The sequence below is a fragment of the Loxodonta africana genome, chromosome 10, assembly GCF_030014295.1.
Source record: "Loxodonta africana isolate mLoxAfr1 chromosome 10, mLoxAfr1.hap2, whole genome shotgun sequence".
Lineage (NCBI taxonomy): Eukaryota > Metazoa > Chordata > Mammalia > Proboscidea > Elephantidae > Loxodonta > Loxodonta africana.
This window is the reverse complement of record NC_087351.1, coordinates 81,452,447-81,472,946: the sequence shown is the minus strand read 5'-3', so window position 1 is coordinate 81,472,946 and position 20,500 is coordinate 81,452,447. Positions and strand designations below refer to the sequence as shown.

At 39.1% G+C, this 20,500-nt stretch overlaps 2 protein-coding genes across 2 annotated transcripts in view; one reads left to right on the top strand and one right to left on the bottom strand.

Annotated features, from left to right (window-relative positions):
• Nucleotides 1-4,542, bottom strand: part of SLC39A9 (solute carrier family 39 member 9) — an 89,682-nt gene extending 85,140 nt beyond the window's left edge. Inside the window, exon 1 of the mRNA XM_003408734.4 lies at nucleotides 3,555-4,542. Within this exon, the coding sequence (XP_003408782.1) occupies nucleotides 3,555-3,650 (96 nt within the window). The 5' untranslated portion in view covers nucleotides 3,651-4,542. The remainder of the gene's footprint in view (nucleotides 1-3,554) is intronic.
• A 161-nt stretch (nucleotides 4,543-4,703) lies between these two features.
• On the top strand, nucleotides 4,704-20,293 carry ERH (ERH mRNA splicing and mitosis factor). Its single transcript, XM_003408733.3, has 4 exons — nucleotides 4,704-4,822; nucleotides 8,256-8,343; nucleotides 13,918-14,038; nucleotides 19,782-20,293. Exons 1-4 carry the CDS (start codon nucleotides 4,820-4,822, stop codon nucleotides 19,882-19,884), a joined length of 315 nt encoding a protein of 104 aa, XP_003408781.1. The 5' UTR covers nucleotides 4,704-4,819; the 3' UTR covers nucleotides 19,885-20,293.
• Nucleotides 20,294-20,500: the final 207 nt, after the last annotated feature.

Sequence of the window (20,500 nt, the reverse complement as noted above, 5' to 3'; positions counted from 1 at the left end):
CTAAGATGCATCAGTTGGTCCCAACCCACGTGGAGCAAAGAAGCATGAAGAACACCAAAGACACAAGGTAAATATGAGCCCAAGAGACAGAAAGGGCCACATAAATCAGAGACCACGTTAGCCTGAGACCAGAACTAGATGGTGCCTGGCTACAACCGATGACTACCCTGACAGGGAACACAACAGAGAATCCCCGATGGAGCAGGAGAGCAGTGGGATGCACACCTCAAATTCTTGTAAAAAGACCAGACTTAATGGACTAAGACTAGAAGGACCCCAGAGGCCATGGTCCCTGGACCTTCTGTTAGCCCAAGACTGGAACCATTCCCAAAGCCAACTCTTCAGACAGGGATTGGACTGGACTATAAGACAGAAACTGATGCTGTTGAGGAGTGAGCTTCTTGGCTCAAGTAGACAAATGAAACTATGTGGGCAGCTCCCGTCTGGAAGCAAGATGACAAGATAGGGGGGAAAAGGAGCTGGTTGAATGGACACTGGGAATACAGGGTGGAGAAGAGGAGTGTGCTGTCTCACTAGCGGGAAAGCAACTAGGAGTACATAGCAAGGTGTATACGTTTTTGTATGAGAGACTGACTTGTAAACTTTCACTTAAGGCACAATAAAAAAAAAAAGTTTACAGTGAAAAAAAGGCATACTTTTTCATGTAAGCAAAAGTGAACTATAAAACACATTAGGTTTACTTTCACCTAAAGCACAATTTAAAAAAATACATTACGTTTACTTGGTCTTATTTATAAAAACATTGGTCCAAGAAAAACTGTTGTCATTAGTAATTGTTAGTTGTTTTCAAGTTGGCTCCGACTCATGGCAACCCCATGTATAAGAGAACAAACATTGCCCAGTCCTGTGCCATCTTCATGATTGTTGGTATACTCGAGTCCATTGCTGTGGCCACTGTGTATTTTGAGTGCCTTCCAATCTAAGAGGCTCATCTTCCTGCACTATATTGAGCAATATTTTCTAGTGGTCAGTAGGATTTTTATCAGCTAATTTTCAGAAGTAGATTGCCAGCCCTTTCTTCCTAGTCTGTCTTTGTCTGGAAGCTCTGCTGAAACCTGTCCACTATGGGTGACCCTACTGGTATCTGAAATACTGGCAGCATAGTTTCTAGCATCACGGCAATATGCAAGCCACCAGAGTATGACATAAACTGGCAGATGGGTGGTGGAAGAAAAGCTACACTTCCTTAAAAAGGCTAGGTAGGAGTTCGGGGAATTATTTCCTAAGGATAGAAATTCTGCTTCCGAATCCTCCTGAATTAAGTTTATTTTTACAAATTTATCATCTCACTAGTCACAATACATTGGTCTATTATAGTAGTACAATTTGCCTAGAAAAAGGTGCTTAGTTCTGGGAGACAGAAAACACCTGCTGAATTCTAAAATGTCTCTAAGTTACTAATGTTCATTTTTATTCTAACAGCTCAAAATGCATTGCTCCTGTCATGCTAATAAACAGATATTATGAATGCTGATGAACAACATTTTAAGACCCACAACTGAAAAAGACCATTTCACTATCAATTAAAAAGAAAAGAAAAAACCAAACCTGTTGCCATCGAGTCGATTCCGACTCATAGCGACCCTATAGAACAGAGCAGAACTGTCCCATAGAGTTTCCAAGGAGTGCCTGGTAGATTCAAACTGCTGACCTGTTGGTTAGCAGCCATAGCACTTAACCACTACGCCACCAGGGTTTCCACCATCAATTTAGAAAGCCATAAATGACATGGCACACTAGTTATCTTTATCAACTGCCCGGCTAGTAAGAGCACTCATGTAGACATTTCCTCCCAGTGAAGAATAGCATATACTTGCATATTTTAATGTTCAAGAAAATACTGAAATTTGAAGAGTTCTAGGCATTTCGTAGAAATAAAAAGTTTTAACATTTGCTTATTTACATTATAATTCTTGATAAATGTTACCTACACGTTTTTAAATACACAAACCACCCCAAATCTCACAAATGTCAGCCCTAATAGTATCAACTCAATGCTAAAGAAGTTTATAACAAAATATGGCTTAAGTCAGAAACAAGCTAGCAGGCTCATAGGGCAGGCAAATAACCAAAATAAGAGAAGTAGGCTTCACAGACCAAGGAGGATCTTGACCATCAGCTGCTACTCAGCTCTAGCCAACTGCTGCCTTGAGGGAATACAGGCAAAAAATAATAATAATAAAATTAAACACTCTGCTAACCTAATAAAGCAAGTCTGTAAGCTGGATTTGGTACATGGCTACCTGTTTGCTACCTTTGCTACAATGTGCAGGGTGGTTAAGAATTAATCTGAGTCAGAGAAAACTACATTTAGAGAACAGCTCTAACACGCTGCATGAGTTTAGGTCTAAATTATAAAACCTATCTAAACCAGTTTCCTCATATATGCCTCACTAAGTTTTTAAAATGAAGTTAGCTTTGCATGTACTCAAAAAAGTTAATTAACATTAGGTGCTAAGAGGTAAGACACAAAAAGAAACAGGGTAGGAGAAGGTGCAGTTCAAGCCTCCTTTCCATCTGGCTGTGGGCTTTACTGTCCCTCAAACTCATAATGCCTAGTCCCACTTTCTTTCCCACCCACAGGCTATTTTCTTCACCAGCGATGCCTCCTCTTCCCTCAGGTTTCTTCAAGGCCTAACTCACACCTGGTCCTTACCTTTCCTTTCTACTTCAGGCCAAACCACTCTCCCCTTTCCTTTGCACTTTCAGGAGGGTAGGGAAGCAAGGGCCTATTTTATTGCTAAACCCCAGGAAATTATCATAAAATCCTGTTACCTGTGACTCTAGTAGTTTTTTCCCCTAAATCTTTGAGCACTGTGCACTTTGTGAATTCTCCATGACAACTGAAACAATCTATCTGCATTTTCACTGAACACTACCCTTCTCTTCCCCTCTGATTATTTGCTTAAAGAATGACAAATAACCAAATTACCCAAAATGTCAAAACATATTAACAAAAAAATCATTTCTAAGGAAAGAGATTTGAAAACTTAACTTTGGAATAACCATTCCAACATTCTGCTTCTTTAAAAAGAAATTTGAGTTAACGACAATATAGGTTTTTTTTTTTTTAATCTTACACTTGTTCTAGTACCGGTGTCCAAAAAACTAGCTTTACCAAAAAAAATTATGCTTGGCTTTATCAAAAAGAAAAATTACACCGATTTCAACTCATATTTCTTGATAGCAATCTGGAACCTTAATTCCTTGGAAACTCTGGGAATCAATTAAGTTATGGTGCCTCTCTCAGGAAAATGCAGAGCCCTCAAATTTTTGTCTACAATTTCATGAGGACCCCCAGGTTCAGAATACCCCAGATTTCTGGTGGATCCACCCATCCCACGTTAAAAACTCTAGTGCTGAATATGAGATTTGTTTCCACTATTAAACGTTAGGTATCTTTTTTAAAAGACAGTCTTCCTTCATGAAATCCCTCAGCTCTGAGACTAACTTGGGAAGCTGCTTCCCTTCATAACTGTCATTACTTCCCAGCAGCCAACCTGAGAGCTGACAGAATATTGGTAATTTCTTACCTCTGAGAAATTAACAGCCAAAGGAATGATTCCAGCCACGTAACATCCCACCAACATAGCGAGGGACAGCATACTAATGGAGATGAAATCATCCATTCTGCCCTCCTTTATTCACCCACCACCACCAGACAGACTATGAATTTTCAGTGGCTTCAAAAGTTGCTTAGGTTCTCAAACACGCGCGGTGATTCCAAGAGAATAGGCGGGCTCTCCAGTTCTTTCGGCCTCCCCACCAGCAGATCTGTTCTCGAGGTACCTCTGGAAACCCCTTTTTGCTGATAATAGCACCAGAGAGAACTTTCAGCAACCTTAGGTCCCAGCCTCTGGGTTCCCAGGTGCCAGACACTGGATTCCCGTGAGTTAACAGAAATGGGAAAAGTCAACGGGGAAAATATGAGAATGAACGACTTCTTCAATCGTCGGAATGAGAGTGGCACAAGGAGTCCACTCCCCCCACAGACAATGTCCCAGATGGCAGCAGGAAGAGGAGGAAAACCCAAGAGAACCTGTTCGTCTCCCGGCCCCCCGTACCCCTGAGGCAGCCCAACGGTGATCCCCCCAGGGCTGGGACCAGCCCACCAATCCCGGCAAACTCCCCTCCGAGTCTTGTATGGGGAAAGGAGTCCTGCAGGTCTCTAACACGACGGATCCGAAAGGTTCAGCAGCGAAGCTGATACAAAGCTGTCTCTGCCCTATACCCGCTGCTGCCCATGATACTCCACTCCTCCGAGTCTTGACCCGAAGACACCGATACTACAGCTGCCATGGCCGCCAAGTGGCAACTCTTCATTACATCCACTTCCGGATTGCCCCACCGGTTCCCCCCCCCCGAAAGGCATTTCCGGGTTACAACCGACCTATGGCCCGGTATACTTATACGGCCGCCATTTTTTAGTAAAAATATTAGTAAGGCCACTGAAAAGGACTTGTTACCGTCTATACTGGTGATCACTCTGGCCGAATGTCTAACAACCAGAGTACGGAAGACGGCGTCTTAAAAAAAAAAAAAAAGGACCCTTTCTCAAGCTCCGAAACATTCCGCGATGTATCTAAGTCGCCCTTATCCAACATGGCTGAAACAGAGTCGGTATCTGCTCTAGCTACCGGAAATATGTACGCCTCTATGGTCCAAAAGGCTCTTTCCGGTTGCGATTTTGACGAGTTCCGGCGGCTCCTCTCGCGGGGATTGGCTGTTGGCGGCGTTGTGGCTCAGCTCGTGTGCGGTGGTGGTATCTACAGCGGCTGCAGCGAAAGAGTTTGGCACGATGGTGAGAAAGGCCTCCCCGGCTACCCGAGCCCCCACCCTTCCTGGCCCCTCCAGCCCCGTACATCTTCCATCCACCCCAGTCCAGAGCGAGCGTGTTGCTCCCCGCCTCTCCAGCGCGTGGGTCGACCCTTTTGCTTCCCGCCACGGAGTCGCCGGGCCTGGCTCTAGGCCCCGAACCCTGGGCCAGCTCTAGGGTTGCGCGCCGGACCACTGGCTCGGAAGAGGCGCGCCGTGCGTCTAAGGATGCCCTTACTCCCGCCAGCTGCTTGGTAGAGGGAGGCGTAGGGATGGTGCCCTTTCCCTCCAAACGCTCTACCCTGGTGTAGGAACAATGGCCGAGGGATGTCTATCAAACCTATCCGAAGCTGACATTCCACTTCCTGCACTCGCGTGGGGCCTGGAGGGGTCGTGTTTGCTTTGTAGCGAGTTTTCTCAACTATTCCCCTTTTGCTTTTCCGTGTTTTGTCGTTCTCCCCTTAGGTTTTTACCCTTTTCTAATACATCTAGGTGTCCCACTTGTTGTTTCCCTCAACCCTACCCAGTTGAGAAACCAAACCCATTGCCGTGAAGTCGATTTTGACTCATAGCGATCCTATAGGACAGAGTAGAACTGCCCCATAGGGTTTCCAAGGCTGTGTAAGTCTTTACCGAAGCACACTGCCACATCTCCCGCTTGAGCTGCTGGTTTAGTTTGAACTTTAAGGGTTAGTAGTCGAGCGCTGAACTACTTGCACCGCCTGTTGTTACCCTTGTTTATATTCTGATGGGACTGGAGTCTGAAAAGGTAGGCTTACCCGAGGTTCCAGGTACTTAGAATCTGGCTGGGGTGGTAGTGGAATGGGTGTTTTTTTTTTAGATCATCAGAAGAGGGATGCCTACAGGGCGTCTGGTTGCTGGTTTTGTAACTACCAGTGCAGTTATTGCTAACGATGAACTATGCCTAGTAGCACTTTTTGAATTGAGATTTTTCAGTGCTGACTCAATCTAGTCTCCCAAAAAGGACAAGGAATCAGAAGACTGTTTCCAGTTTCTGTTTTGCCATAACTAGCTTTGTGACTTTGGGCTTGTCATTTTACTCCTGTAAGTTTCCTTCTTCTTTGGTTGTATGTCCCCTCTTTGGTATTGTGTTAAAATTCAGCGATCCAAGTCTGAGACAGTTACAGTAATTAACATCAACAACTCATTCTTGAATAAATGTTAGTAATATTTCGTCATCAGCTTTGAGTAGAATTAAAAGTTAGAATTTATAATTAAAGTGGATAATTATTGGTTTGAACACCGTAAGTACTAGAAGGTGCAAGCTTCGATTTATTTTTGTTTTTTGTAGTTTGGGAAAATACTGGATGCCAGTGAACAGATCATAGGTATTATAATATTGCAACAGTCAACAGCAGAATGACTGTTCTCCTGTTTGTGAGACTTCTAAAAAGTAAACAAAGTCAGATTATTTATCAGAGTGAATCACAACTGCTTGGTAATCTCTCAGGATAAAGGATTTTATTAAGAAATTATGCATAATTTTTTTCACATTTTGGTTTGTCACAACTGGTTTTTCCTATTATAAATAGAAAAAAATATATATTTATTGTACTGGCCATTCCCCCAGGAAAGACTGTAAGGAATGCATGGACCAAATCTGCCCAGAAGTAAGTGGGGGGCGGCGGGGGGGGGGGGGGGAACTGACAAGACATATGTTTATATTTACTAAAATAAAACAAAAGGGTTCTGAAAAGAACAATAAGAAGAAAGTGACCAAAACCACTTTGGGAGATACTATGATCTTTAAAAATTGCTAACAGGAAAGCACTGCCACTTAAAAATGATAATTTAGTTATGTTGCATATTTAGTAGTTTTAATCCATGTCTTTGGGTAATAAATACTGAAATAATAAGCTTTGCCTAGAGGCTTATTTTAAGACTAGATATAAAAAGAAGCATATTATGTAGCCATTTCCGTATGTTACCCTTTCAAATAGTCATTTAATTTGCATTAGCATAAGAATTAATATAATAGCAACTGATATAGCTACTGTACGGAACCCTGGTGGTTTGGTGGTTGAGAACTTGGCTGCTAACCAAAAGGTCGACAGTTCAAATCCACCAGCTGCTCCTTGGAAACCCTGTAGGGCAGTTCTGTTCTGTCCTATAGGGTCACTATGAGTCGGAATCAACTCCATGGCAACAGGTTTTTATAGCTACAGGGCAAACCTTATTGCAGGAATGCTAATGTGATTTCTATAAAATTATTTTTTTCTTAACAAATGACTCACTGAAACTGCTTTATGGGGGGTTGATGGCTGATGATAATGTCTACATAACAGGTAATCTAGTATAATGCTTTATCTGGCTTTAAGTCTAATCACTTTAACAAAGGCTTTGTATACAGGTCTGCATAGGTGAGGTCAATTACTCTTAATCTCTTGTCACCAAGTTCTCATTTGATCTCAAATCCTCTCAAACTTTTTATCAGCATAATTCAGTTTTAGATTGGGAGAGGGAGTATAATAACCCTTTGCTACACATATTATGTTTAAAGTACTGTTTTCCAGTTGCTTATTCAGAAAGTCTGGATATCAGCTATTTTACCTCCAATTTGTTTGTCATTAAAAATTCTGATCATTTCAAAACAGTTTGAAAGTCCTAGCATTATAAATGAGTTTTTGTTTTGTCCAAAAATACTAGCTAGTACAGCAAAAGAAGAGAATGATTTGGAATTGGGTTTACAGTGGAGTTGCGTCATACTTGCATTTAATTTGTCAGCCTTATACACTTGGCAAAGATTGGGTAGGGGAATATTTCAATAGACCAGTGATTCTCAGCCAGGTGCAGTTTTGCCCCCCAAGGGACATCCGGCAATGTCTAGAGACATTTTTGGTTGTCACAAGTTGTCTGGGGAATGCTACTGGCGTCTAGTGAATGCTACTGGTGTCTAGTGAGTAGAGGCCGGGGATGCTGCTGAAGATCATACAGTGCACAGGACAACCGCCCACAACAAGGAACTGTTCAGCCAAAAATGTCAGTAATACTAAGGTTGAGAAATTTCAAAATAGACCCACTAACAAAAAATGCCACCACCCCTGCCCCTCAGTGAGCATAAGATGGAAGAGTGAGTTGGGAAGAAAATATAGGAAAAAAAAAAAAAAAAGCAGTACAAAGTAGCTTATGCTGAATACTTACAGGCAGTAACTGCAATAGGATTTTGAGAAAAAAGCAGTCATTAAGGACTGGGGGTACTAAGGAAGACCTTAGGAGTTGCAGATCCAGCTTCTGATGCCATGTATGGGCAAAGGCATAAATACCATAGGAAGAGCACCCAATGTAATTATGTTTAGATAACCAACAATCATTAGTGTCATGAATGAAGATTTTATATTACTAATCCCACAAATAAGAGTTAGAAACTTACGTTGGAATCCCTTTTTTTCCCCATACAGTCTCACACCATTTTGCTGGTACAGCCTACCAAGAGGCCAGAAGGCAGAACTTACGCTGACTATGAATCTGTGAATGAATGTATGGAAGGTGAGTTTAATACTAATCGAGGAGTAGAAATCTGAGTTCTTTTCCTGACATTCACTATTAGAATATGTCTCATTTAGGAACTGGGTTTTATTCTTCCTCCAGATTTTATGAATTGTTCATTTGAGCAGGGGAAGTAGATATTTAGAACTGTAGTATGTATCCTGTAAATGTTTTAGAGGCATCCTGGTTAAACTCAAACACTGTCGAGTTATTACAGCAGGCTCTATGGAATGTCTTCTGAATCTAATAATCTGCTTATTAAACAAGTGTTATAACCTGTTGAGGTTTGGTTACAGCCCATCAGAATGTTGTTAGAAAATAAAAATTAGCTCGGAGAATAAAGGCACATGTAACCAAATCAGTATAATTTTTTATGCATGTGGTAAACTGATACTACCCTGAAGGAACCTATTAGCCCATAATTTTTTTGTTTTGTTTTTTGTTTTCCTCAGTAAACCATTAGACGAGAACACATAGATTGGCTCTTCACAAATTGGGTTCATCTTTATGTTTCATCATATTAAGTACATCAGTTGTGCATCCCGTACACCCTTCTAACAAACTGTCCATTCTTTACTTCACCGTGTAAAAATTTTATGACACTTTGTTCCTACTGCAGGGCATGTTCCTGAATCTTGACTACTCAAAACTAACTGGGTTAGACTTTTAAAGTCTGTTTAAAGCTAACAATGAGTAGACCTGTGGGAAAAAAACTATTCGTAATAATCAGAGATGGCCTCTAGATAGCTGGTAATTTTCCTTTCTGGATGTCAATGAATTGCCTTTAATTTTTAACCTTTCGGTGACCAGTGGGATATATGGTTGCCCACCCATGTTTTCCAGCCCTTAGGTTTCTTGGGACACTCCGTTTCCCAGTAAAAGTATTTGCTGCCCTCCAGTGGTAATTTGCATAATGGCAGAAAAGGAAAGAAACATTCACAGGTGCAAAGTAGCTGGGGTAGAGTGCTTAAATATGAGGCAGTGCATCTAGGAAGTGTAGAACTTTGGTCTTGGCCCCAGACACGTTTTTAGCTCAGCACTGAAGTCACTCCTGAGATTCACCCTTCAGCCAAAGATTAGACAGGCCCATAAAACAAATGATGATACGTGTAGCTCAACCACGTATACCAGACTAAATAGGCCCACCAGCCCAGGGGCAAGGCAGGAGGGGACAGGAAAGCTGGACAAATAGAAAAGGGGAACCCAAAGTCAAGAAAGGGAGTGTTGACACATCGCTGGGTTAGCAGCCAGTGTCACAAAACAATATGTTTTAATTGTTTAATGAGAAACTAATTTGCTGTGTAAACTATCTAAAGCACAGTAATAATGATAATGATAAAAGCACAGTGTATTCAAAGTGCAAAAAATAAAAAATCTTCTGTCTCTTTTGGCTTTTATACAGCTAGGTAAGCCTTTTCAGCATATTTATGGTTTCCTGTGTGATAATTAGGGAGCCCTTGTGGGTTTGTTTTGTGTGTGTGTGTGTGTGTCATATTTGGAAAATCAGGTGTTCAGTGTAACCAGGTGGAAGGTGCCCACAATAAATTGTGCCACCCATGTCCAGTGGGACAGACCTAAGACACACACCCACAAATCATGGCACCAGAGTACCCCCACAGTTTTGTGATCACGTATGTGCCCACATCATATTTCTCAAAATTCACATTACCAACTGAAAATTTTAACACACTCAATTGGTAAGCATGCATTCCAATACTGAAAACACATGCCATCAAAAAAAAAAATATCTGGACTCCAAAAGGTGAAGATCAAGGCTCTTGTTCTCTTTTCAGATCCATTCCTTTGCTGACGTCTTTACTTGCCGTTAAAGCAGACTTTGTGCACACACTGCACTAGCAGTTACTTTGTCTATATGATCGTGTTCTATCTTTGATTTCACAATACTCTTTACTAACCTTTGCTGATTTTAGTGACACCTAACTTTTATCTGCATCATAAAACGTTCTCAAGCATCGACAACACTCACCTTTGCACTGAGATACTCTCTAAAAGAAAGAATACCAAGTGTATCTGTCAGTACATTTTTCCTTATTTTTTAACACCTTTATTGAGATACAAGAAACCCTGGTGGCATAGTGGTTAAGAGGTACTGCTGCTAACCGAAAGGTTGGCAGTTCAAATCCACCAGGCTCTCCTTGGAAACCGTATGGGGCAGTTCTGCTCTGTCTTACAGGGCTGCTATGAGTCAGAATTGACTCAGTGGCAACAGGTTTTGCGGTTTTATCGAGACATAATTCACGTACCATAAAGTTCTCCATTTTAACTTTTAAAAAGTCAGGGTTGTACGAGCATCACCACCATAATTTCAGAACATTTTTATCCTCCCAAAAAGAAGCACCATACCCATTGACAGTCACTTCCAATTTCCCCTTCCAGCCTCATGGCAACCACTAATCTGCTTTCTGTCTCTATGGGTTTGCCTGTTCTGTACATTTTTCATAAATAGAATCATATAATATGTGGCCTTTTGTGTCTGCCTTCTATGGTTTGGCCTGTTGCTGGGGTTCATCTATGTTGTATCATGTATCAGAACTTTATTCCTTGTTATAGCTGAGTAATACTGCATTGTGTGAACAGACCACATTTTATAGCTGAATAATACTGCATTGTGTGAACAGACCACATTTTGCTTATTCATTCACCAGTTGATGGACGCAGATTCCACTTTTTGACTATTACGAATAATGCTGCTGTGAACATTTCATATATAAGTTTTTCTGAGGACCTATGTCTTCTATTCTCTTAGGTATATATGCACAAATAGCTAGGAGTGGGAGCCCTGGTGGCACAGTGGTTAAGAGCTCAGCTGCTGTCCAGAAGGTCAGCATTGGAATCCACCAGCTGCTCTTTGAAAATCCTATGGAACAGTTCTACTCTGTCCTATAGGGTCACTGTAAGTCAGAATCTACTCGACCTCAGTGGATTTTTTAGCTAGGAGTGGAAATGCTGGGTCAAATGGTAATTCTGTGTTTGACCTTTTTGAGTAACTACCAAACTGTTTTCCACAGCAGCTGTGCCATTTTACATTTCCACCAGCAATTTATGAGGTTTCTTCGCCAACATTTGTTACTCTGAATGTTTTTAATTTAGCCATTCTAGTAGGTGTGAAGTAGTATCTAAGTGTGGTTTCGATTTTCTTTTCCCCTAAGATTAAAGATGATGAACATCTTTTCATGTGCTTATTGGCCATTTGCATATCTTTGGAGAAATGTCTATTCAAATTCTTTAACCTATTTTTAAATTATGTTATTTGTCTTTTAATTTTTCAGTTGTAAGAGTTCTTTATATGTATTCTGGGTACAAGTCTCTTACGATTTGCAAATACTTTCTTCCATTCTGTGGGTTGTCTTTTCACTTTCGTGGTAATGTCCTTTGAAGTACAAAAGTTCTTAAATTTTGATGAAGTCCAACTTGTCTGTTTTTTCTTTTATTGCATGTGCTTTTGGTACCATATCTGAGAAACCAATGCCTAATCCAAGGTCACAAAGATTTATGCCTGTATTTTCTTCTAAGAGTTTTATAGTTGGAGCTCTTACATTTAGGGGTCTTTGATCCACTTTGAGCTAACTTTTGTGTATGGTGTGAGGTAGGAATCCAGCTATTTCACATGTAGCTGTCCAGTTGTCCTGGTACCATTTGTTGAAAAGACTGCTCATTATTTCATTGAGGAAACCCTGGTGGTGTAGTGGTTAAGTGCTATGGCTGCTAACCAGCAGGTCAACAGTTCAAATCCGCGAGGTGCTCCTTGGAAACTCTATGGGGGCAGTTGTGCTCCATCCTATAGGGTCTATCCTATAGGGTCTCTATGAGTCAGAATCGACTCGATGGCAGTGGGTATTAGTGGGTGGGCACTTCATTGAATTGTCTTGGCATCTTATTGAAAACCAGTTGACTATATATGTAAGAATTTATTTCTGGACTCTCAGTTCTATTCATTTGAACTGTTCCATTCCCTATCCTCTGCCAGTATCACATGATCTTGATTACTGTAGCAGTAAAATTTTAAATCATAAAGTGTGAGTCCTCCACCTTTATTCTTCAAGATTGTTTTGGCTGTTCTCGGTCCCATATATTTTCATATCAATTTTCAGATCAGCTTGTCAGTTTCTGCAAAAGCAGCTGGAATTTTGAAAGGGATTACAGTCTTCCATCCCATAAACACAGGCTCTTTTCCATTTATTTTGCTCTTTTAACTTCTTTCAGTAATGTCTTGTAGTTTGTGATATAAAATCTTATACTTCTTTTGTTAAATGTATTCTTAAGAATTTTATTCTTTTTGAATGCTGTTGTAAATGGCATTGATTTCATTCCAGGTTGTTCATTGTTATTATGTAGAAATACAATAAATTTTTATAATTGGTTGCATATCTCGCAGCCTTTCTTTTTTTTTTTTCCAATTCTAGTAGCTTTTTTATGGATTCCTTAAGATCTTCTATATACAAGATCATGTCATCCACAAATAGAGATGGTTGTATTTCTTCCTTGCCAATCTGAATGTATTTTATTTCTCTTCCTTGTCTAATCGCTCTGGCTAGAACCTCCAGTACAGTGTTGCAGGAGCAAATATTCCTGTCTTATTCCTGATCTTAGCAGGAAAGAGCATGAGTGATATTCTCAGGTTACAGTATAATATACCAGTAGCAATCAAGAACCCTAAGACAGATGCTTGACAGCTCTGTGGCTGAGTATTGTCTTTTATTAGGATGTTGGAGAAGTTAATTTAGAGGTACATAAAGGGCCTACATGTACAGTATAGGATTTGTTTTCCCATATAACTAACATTTATGTCACTTGTTCATTCATTTTGGTAGTCTTAAGAGTAGAAGTTGATATTAGGAATGAGAGAAGAGTGTTTCGTTGAAAAAAAAAATAATGTGTTCTTTAATTAGGTTAATGTATGTTTGCTATCAGTGATTTTATTCTTTTCCCTTTTTATAACTTAAATTTGAGTACTGTGATTATGCTGATTTTTTATATACATTATCTCACATAATCCTCACAAAAACTGAAAAGGTACTGTTGTAATCTCTGTTTGATAGGTAAGGCTCAGAAGATTGAGTCATGTGCCCAAGGCTTCACAGTAAAGGGCAGATTGGAATTCAGGATGTTTGAATCCAGAGCCTGGGGTCTTAAATACCCTGTTAAGCTTGCTGTCTTCCCTCCTTGTTAATTTTTGTTGTGATTTTTTGCATTTCATCAGAATTTGAAAGTATTCCTTTGTCATCCATCATTCCCAAGTGTGGTATTTTTCTTTACTTATTCTGAGGCTTTAGTAATATTTATTTGTTGAAAAACCTGATGGTAGGCCCACTTATTAGAACCATCAGATTACGATTCCTTAAAGTCTCTTTAGGCACAAAATTGTTAACAATCCGGTGAATTTGTAAAAATTTAAGAATTTTCTAGTTGTAATAATTAAAACAAAAGCCGTCAACCTAACATCCTTTTCCCAACCCAAATTTATTAAAATAAATCTTATGATACAACTGTATAACACCGCTCATATGTAAAAGTTTATACAATTTTAAGATCTTGGATTCTTCCCTCTTTTAGGCGTTTGTAAAATGTACGAAGAACATCTGAAGAGAATGAATCCCAACAGTCCCTCTATCACATATGATATCAGTCAGTTGTTTGATTTTATTGACGATCTGGCAGACCTCAGCTGTCTTGTGTAAGTATTAGCCACCATTTCTCGTAACTTGTATTTTTCTATCATTTATCTGTTTGTTTGACGTGATTTATAGTATTAAGAGCTCACTGTGTGTCTGGCACTGATCTTTGTATTTTGATTATTATATAGTAATTTATATTTCATCTGTATATAAGTTATAGATCAAGTTGGTAATATATTCGTAAAACTAAAGGCACAGGAAAATCTTAAGAACTTGGCTATTTGATACAGTTAGTATGCAGAGAGAATGCTAATTAAGAAGTTCAGATTTCTTAATTTTTTGTCTTATGGTCTTTGTCCAAAAGCAGTCAGCTTTGCACGGAAACTAACATTGTTCCCTTTTCGCAGCATTATTTTAAAAACTTAAATATGCGTAGAAGTGAAGTGGGATTTTGTTTTAACCTTACATTGTATTAAATATGTAAATTTCAGTATGTTACAATGTAACTTTTTAAACCCTTGTGTTTTCTATTCTCAGAGATTTGTCAAATTAAAATTTTTTTTCTAACATTATGTGATAGTAATTTGTATTGATAATTTACTTATCACCACTACCACCAAAGAGCATAAAGTGATACAGACTTGATTATAATCTCAACATTTTTGGATGAGAGTGGAAGTAGACCTAATTTTACAGAGGAAAATGGAAATGCCCTATAATGGGGTGATCTTCAGTCAGCTGGTGTTCGTGTACTGTATTTTACACAGAGAACACTCAACCTCCTATATTTGTTTGGCAAGTAAGCCTCCCCCCACCCCCGCCCATGAAAAGAGTACGTTATTTGTGTAAAAAATGTCTTACTTATTACATGCCAGGGACTGTGCTAGAAGTAGGGCTTCTTGACCAATTCAGTCTGGTTCAGAAGACCCCCTGCTGAGCATTTGCCTTTTACTTGGGGATCTTGTTAAAATATAGTTTCTGATTCAGTATTTCTGGGGTGGAAGTGCAACTTCTCAGCAGGGGGTTGAACCAGACCAAACTTGTTCGAAGCCCTGCCTAGAAGCTGAAGGAGCACTAGTGAAAAACACAGGTCCTACTGCAGGCACTTACTGGATCACTGCAGACCCGAGCCTGGCATCTGGCTGTACCTGTGTTGTCCCCCCAAAGGTTCCTGTGAAAACAGGTGCTTCCTTGGGATTTTTGAGGAGCTTGTTTTCTCCACCTCTTCACTGTGTTTCAGTTACAGCCGTTTTACTTTGCTGGCTCAAAACATTCAGGTGATCAGTTTACAGTCATTAATGAAATGTGTTAAAGCTTTGATTATATTTTTTTCAATATAAATAAGCTCAGAAAACTATAAGAGGCCAAAACTACAACTGTTATTCTGTGTTGGTTTGTATGTCTGTAGTTGCTTTGCTTATAGTTTGATATCTTTTTTAAAGACCAGGTATATTTATTCTGCAAATATTTACTGAGGGCTAACTGTGTACCAAGTAATTATGACTAAATGACCTGAAATTTAAGTGGGAGTGAAGGGGCAGAGAGGAGACAGATGGAGGTGTAGCATAAATTAATTGTAGCTCCCAAAGAGGTCATACCTGACATATAGTTGATGTTTATAAGTGCATGTCACCTCTGTAATATGATGTGAGGCATAGCTCTTAAATTATTAATAGTTTTTCTTTCCCCTTGGTATTAAATATTGTTAGTTGCCATCGAGTTGATTTCAACTCAACTCGATTTCAACCCTTTTAAGGCTGTGACCTTGATCAGAAGCAGATCACCAGGCCTGTCTTCCGAGGCACCTCTGGGTGGGTTCAAACAGTTGGCCTTTTGGCTAGTAGTTGAGTGCCTAACCTTTTGCACCACTCATGGGCTCTTGGATTAATCATTAGAGAGCTATATTCTGAATTGATGGAGTAGTCTAAAGAAAAGTGAAAGAATCTGATATGACTTCTTTCATGCTAAATTTTGCAACATCTTATATTCTCAGAATCTTGAAGTTATTTATCTGATGAAAACTGTAGGGTTTTTATTTGGGAAATTATCACACGTGAACTTAGAAACTGACTAAATGTTTCACTTGGCATATACTAAGGTTTTAATAGAGGTAATATGTGGCAAAAGAAGCCCGGATGGTGCAGTGGCTAAGCACTGGCTGCTAACTGAAAGGTCAGCAGTTCAAACCTACCACTTGCTCTGCAGGAGAAAGATGTGGCAGTCTGCTTCCATAAAGATTAAAGCTTTGGAAACCCTGTGGGGTAGTTCTGCTCTGTGAGTAGGCTCAACAGCAACGGGTTTGGATTTTTGGTTTTGATACATGATAATTATCATTCTTTAAATGAATTGTGGATTTTTTTTTTAATTAATGGCTCTGTGATTTTATAAAATCACTTACTAGACATGAAGTATCTAATCCTTATGCTTTGGGATGTGGTACTTGTTCCCAGTAGATGGAAGTTACTTAAAGCCAAGGAGCATGTGTTAGTCATCTCAGGAGGCAGTGATTAAGACCTAGCTGTTGTTGGAATTAGACATAGTTTGAATCCTGGACCTACCATTCATTAGCTCCCTTGGGCAAATTTGCTTAATATTGCTAAGCCTCGGTTTCCTCATTTGTAAAATTTGATAAGCTCTACCTCACAGGACTACTTGTGAGGATCAAGTGCTTGCTTAGCACAGCAGTATTGGATACATAGCAGGAACTCAGTTTTAAATTAGATCAACAGGTCAGATACAGGGTTTTATTTTTAATTATAGTCAGTATTTTAGTTCTTTATAAAACGCCAAAAGTGGAATGGCTCATGAATTTTAAATTCCACAAGTGAGATAAATTGAACTATTAGCCAGTAAAGAGGTTTTGGGTTTTGGTTTTTTGTTTGTTTTGACAGTGTAAAAATTACACAGTAAAACAGTGGTTAAGTGGTTATAAGGGACATACTACAAGTCATGACAGAACATAACTTTATGCCATTAAATGTAAACCAAAACCAAACCCGTTGCCATCAAGTCAATTCCAACTCATAGCAACCCTATAGGACAGGGTAGAACTGCTCCATAGGGTTTCCAAGGAGTGGCTGGTAGATTCAAACTGCCAACCTTTTGGTTAGCAGTTGAGCTTTTAACCACTGTGCCACCAGGGCTCCAATATTGCATTATTAAAGGAAATTGGGGGAAGACTTCTTTAATTATTTTCTAGGGAATTCTTTCCAGCTACAGTATTTCACGTAGTATAGGAAAAAGATTAATATTAATCTATAGATTCTAATAGTCTCTCTGGAAAGTTGTAAAACCATAGTTAGTTAAGTTTCTGTCTCAAGTGTTGAAAATTTTTTGGCCTCTGAAGACTTTCAGAATCTAATTTAGAATTTAGAACCATTTTGCCCACAAGACTTCGGTCCATCCCTTTTGTTGTTTGAATATTCAGGAGGAAATAAAGTCATCCACAGAGGTCCTCCGCTACCACGGTGCTTCCCGAAACGGCACATCCTGCTCCTCTCCCTATCTGGGAATTGTGACCAAGGATGGGGGGAGCATTTTGGATTTTTTAATTGTTGAATACTTGTTGCTGCTGTTAGTAAATTTATGTGGCAGTGATCTAGGACTGTTTTTTTTTGTTTGTTTTTTTTAACCAGTATAGGAGGAAATGGAATAAGATTCCAGGGCAAATTTGTCAGCAATAAAATTTAAGCATAGAGGACTTGTGTTTTATATCTTTAAAACCAGAGTATGAATTTCTTCACATTTTTCTGATCCGTAAGTTGTTTTTTTAATAAGCTTTTTATAAGATTAAAATAACAGCTTTCAAATATGCACGCTGTCTTTCCTTGGTTGCTTAGAGACAAAAGGGACATTTTCCTCCTCAGTTATTGTAATGAAGAGGTATTCCTAATCAGGAAGGCAACCTGGTATCAGTGAAGACACTGCTGATGTCACTGCTCAGGCCCACAGCTTCTGTTCTTGTATAAACCTAGGTTCACTGACCGTAACAATATGCTAAAAGATTCATCTGTGCCAACAGCTAGATATTTTATTAATGTACTTAACATTTAATTGTCTCCTTTTCATGTGCCAGTTAACAGCCATCAACACACAGCTTTCCATATAAGGAGGGAATTATTATTATTTCATGAGTTGGAAAACAGCGTACAAGCTGATGGATTCCTAAGTGTTCACAAGCCAAAATAATGGTGTTCGGAAGAACAGTCTAAATAAGGCCATCCCACCCAGATATAGTTCTGAAAAATTCTGTTCCTTTTTTAATTCTCTTCCAGTGTTAATATAAACATTGTAGTCTATTCTGAAGTAGACTAAATTAGCACTTACTTAATTAGGAAGCATGAACAGGGGATATTAAAAGAAAATTGTTTCAAGTTTTAGAATATTTTTCATCGTAACAAAAGGACATTAGAAAAACAATTTTTTTTTCCTGGTTAAACATTTTCTAAAATGGAAAGCTTGTGTGGTTTTAATAAACTAGATTCTTGTCTTACCGTTGGCAGGGAAGAATATGGTATTAATGGTATTAAACCATTCCTACTTTGGGGTTTATTTCTTTTGCTAAAAATTGGAGCTTGTGTGTGTAGTTCAGTGGCTAACAGTGAGGACTCTGGAGTCAGGAATGTTTAAGCTCTACTACTTGCTCAAGGTCACAGGCCTCTTTGAGCCTCAGTTTCCTCATTTATAACACAAGGATAATAATCATACTTGTTCACTGGGTTGTACAAAGGATTAAGCGAGCTAATCCAGATAAGCACTTAATACCTTGCCCTTGGTAACTTCTGAATAGATGTTAATTATTATTATCATCTGTATTTACGTAATATCTTTTGCTGAGAAGTTAAAAATGAAACTTCCAGCTAAAACAAGACGATAATTGACACATCAGGTATTTTGTTTGTCTGGGCTATCCCTAAGTTATCTTTCTAAGCAAACCACATCCCCAGCCTCTAGGATGCTATGCGGTGTTTCCACCAGATGGTGCACGTGGCTTTCAAACATTGGGATTGTTCTTTGTGAAATCTCTGATCACTTATTATCTACTTTTTTATATAGTGGCTTTAGTTTGGACTCCAAAAATAAATTTATTGCTTAAGTAGGTAGATTTCAAGTTTTAGGCCTGGTGGAATGTTTCTCCCTATTTTTTGATTCCCCCAAATATAGCTTGAGTAATTGGCTATTAAGTGATACCATCAGCTCTAAAAACCCATTGGCATTTTACTACTAATGCCATTCCTGACCGTTCTCCCCTGATGAGGGCCATTTTTTAATTTCTTTATCTTCAAGAATTGTTTTCTGATAATTCTCATAGACCTAGCATTGTTTTAAAAAGCAAATCCTGAAATATAAGAATATTTCAAGGTGGAAAAACCAACAAGAAATCTTTGTGGAAGTAACATGTTTCTAAAGGTTTTTTAGTTAATTCAAAATAAATGTACAGATTTGAAGTTCATGCTAGTGTCTGTTTTTTGTTTTTAATCGCCTAAAAACCATAAAAACAGTAACTATGTAAGAGAAAGGACGTGTGGTTCCTGGTCGTACCCTGTCAAGGAGTAGATAAGTAACACATTGAGCATTTCACTTAACATTTCTAGGCCTTGGCTGCTTTTTCCACTGTAGGATTGTACTTGATGAGCCAAAGTTCATATCACTTAAGATTGAACAGCCGTGTAACCAGCACTTAACTTTCCGTGTATGGCTATATGCACGTTTGTGCCATCATTGATTAGTTATAATTTGGGGCTTTAAAAACATGGCAGTAATTGACCACTTAACCTTGCTTATACCGTTTTTGTTCCGCAGTTACCGAGCTGATACCCAGACGTACCAGCCTTACAACAAAGACTGGATTAAGGAGAAGATCTACGTGCTCCTTCGTCGGCAGGCCCAACAGGCTGGGAAATAGTTGAGTTGGAAGCATTAGGGGGAAGGGGGTGGGCTTGGAACACAGGTGTGTACAGTGTGCCGTAGTGGGGGTTTTGTATTATAGTAGTCCTGTTTCCATTTTGTTACACTCTAGCCAGGATTCAATGTATTAGATGAAATGTGAGGATTTTGTTCAATCTGAAACCCCCGTTTCCCTTTTTTCTTTTTCTTTTTTTTTTTTTTTTTTACTTAACCATTTTTATGATGACTTAGAAGAAGGTTCTTTGTCAGTTAATGTTGGTTCCAATTCATCAAGATGTTCCTGTCTACTTTATAACGTTCACTGTATTAACCCTTCTGCAAGGTGAACGGGGTGGGGGGTGGTAACAAAGTTTAGTTATGTCCTCAAGATAAAGCCTTAGTTAAAAATAAATGCTTTTTAGTTATAATTCCCCGTGTTTTGTTTTAGTTGTTCGTTTGTTTTTGTGTCTGAACATTGAATTTTCTTGCAAACCATTGTCAGTTTCAAAACCAATAGGAAATTGAAGAAAGTTTATGTATGTGCTGAAGACATTTTGCTGCGGTTTATGTGGAGCTAACAAGCTTTTACCTCACTTTTTTCAGCTGTGTAAGTAAATCTCAACTGTAGCTCCCAG

Coding starts and splice junctions, on each gene's coding strand:
- ERH (XM_003408733.3), top strand. Junction 8,344..13,917: donor TGTGAATGAATGTATGGAAG/GTGAGTTTAATA, acceptor TCCCTCTTTTAG/GCGTTTGTAAAATGTACGAA. Junction 14,039..19,781: donor GCAGACCTCAGCTGTCTTGT/GTAAGTATTAGC, acceptor TTTGTTCCGCAG/TTACCGAGCTGATACCCAGA.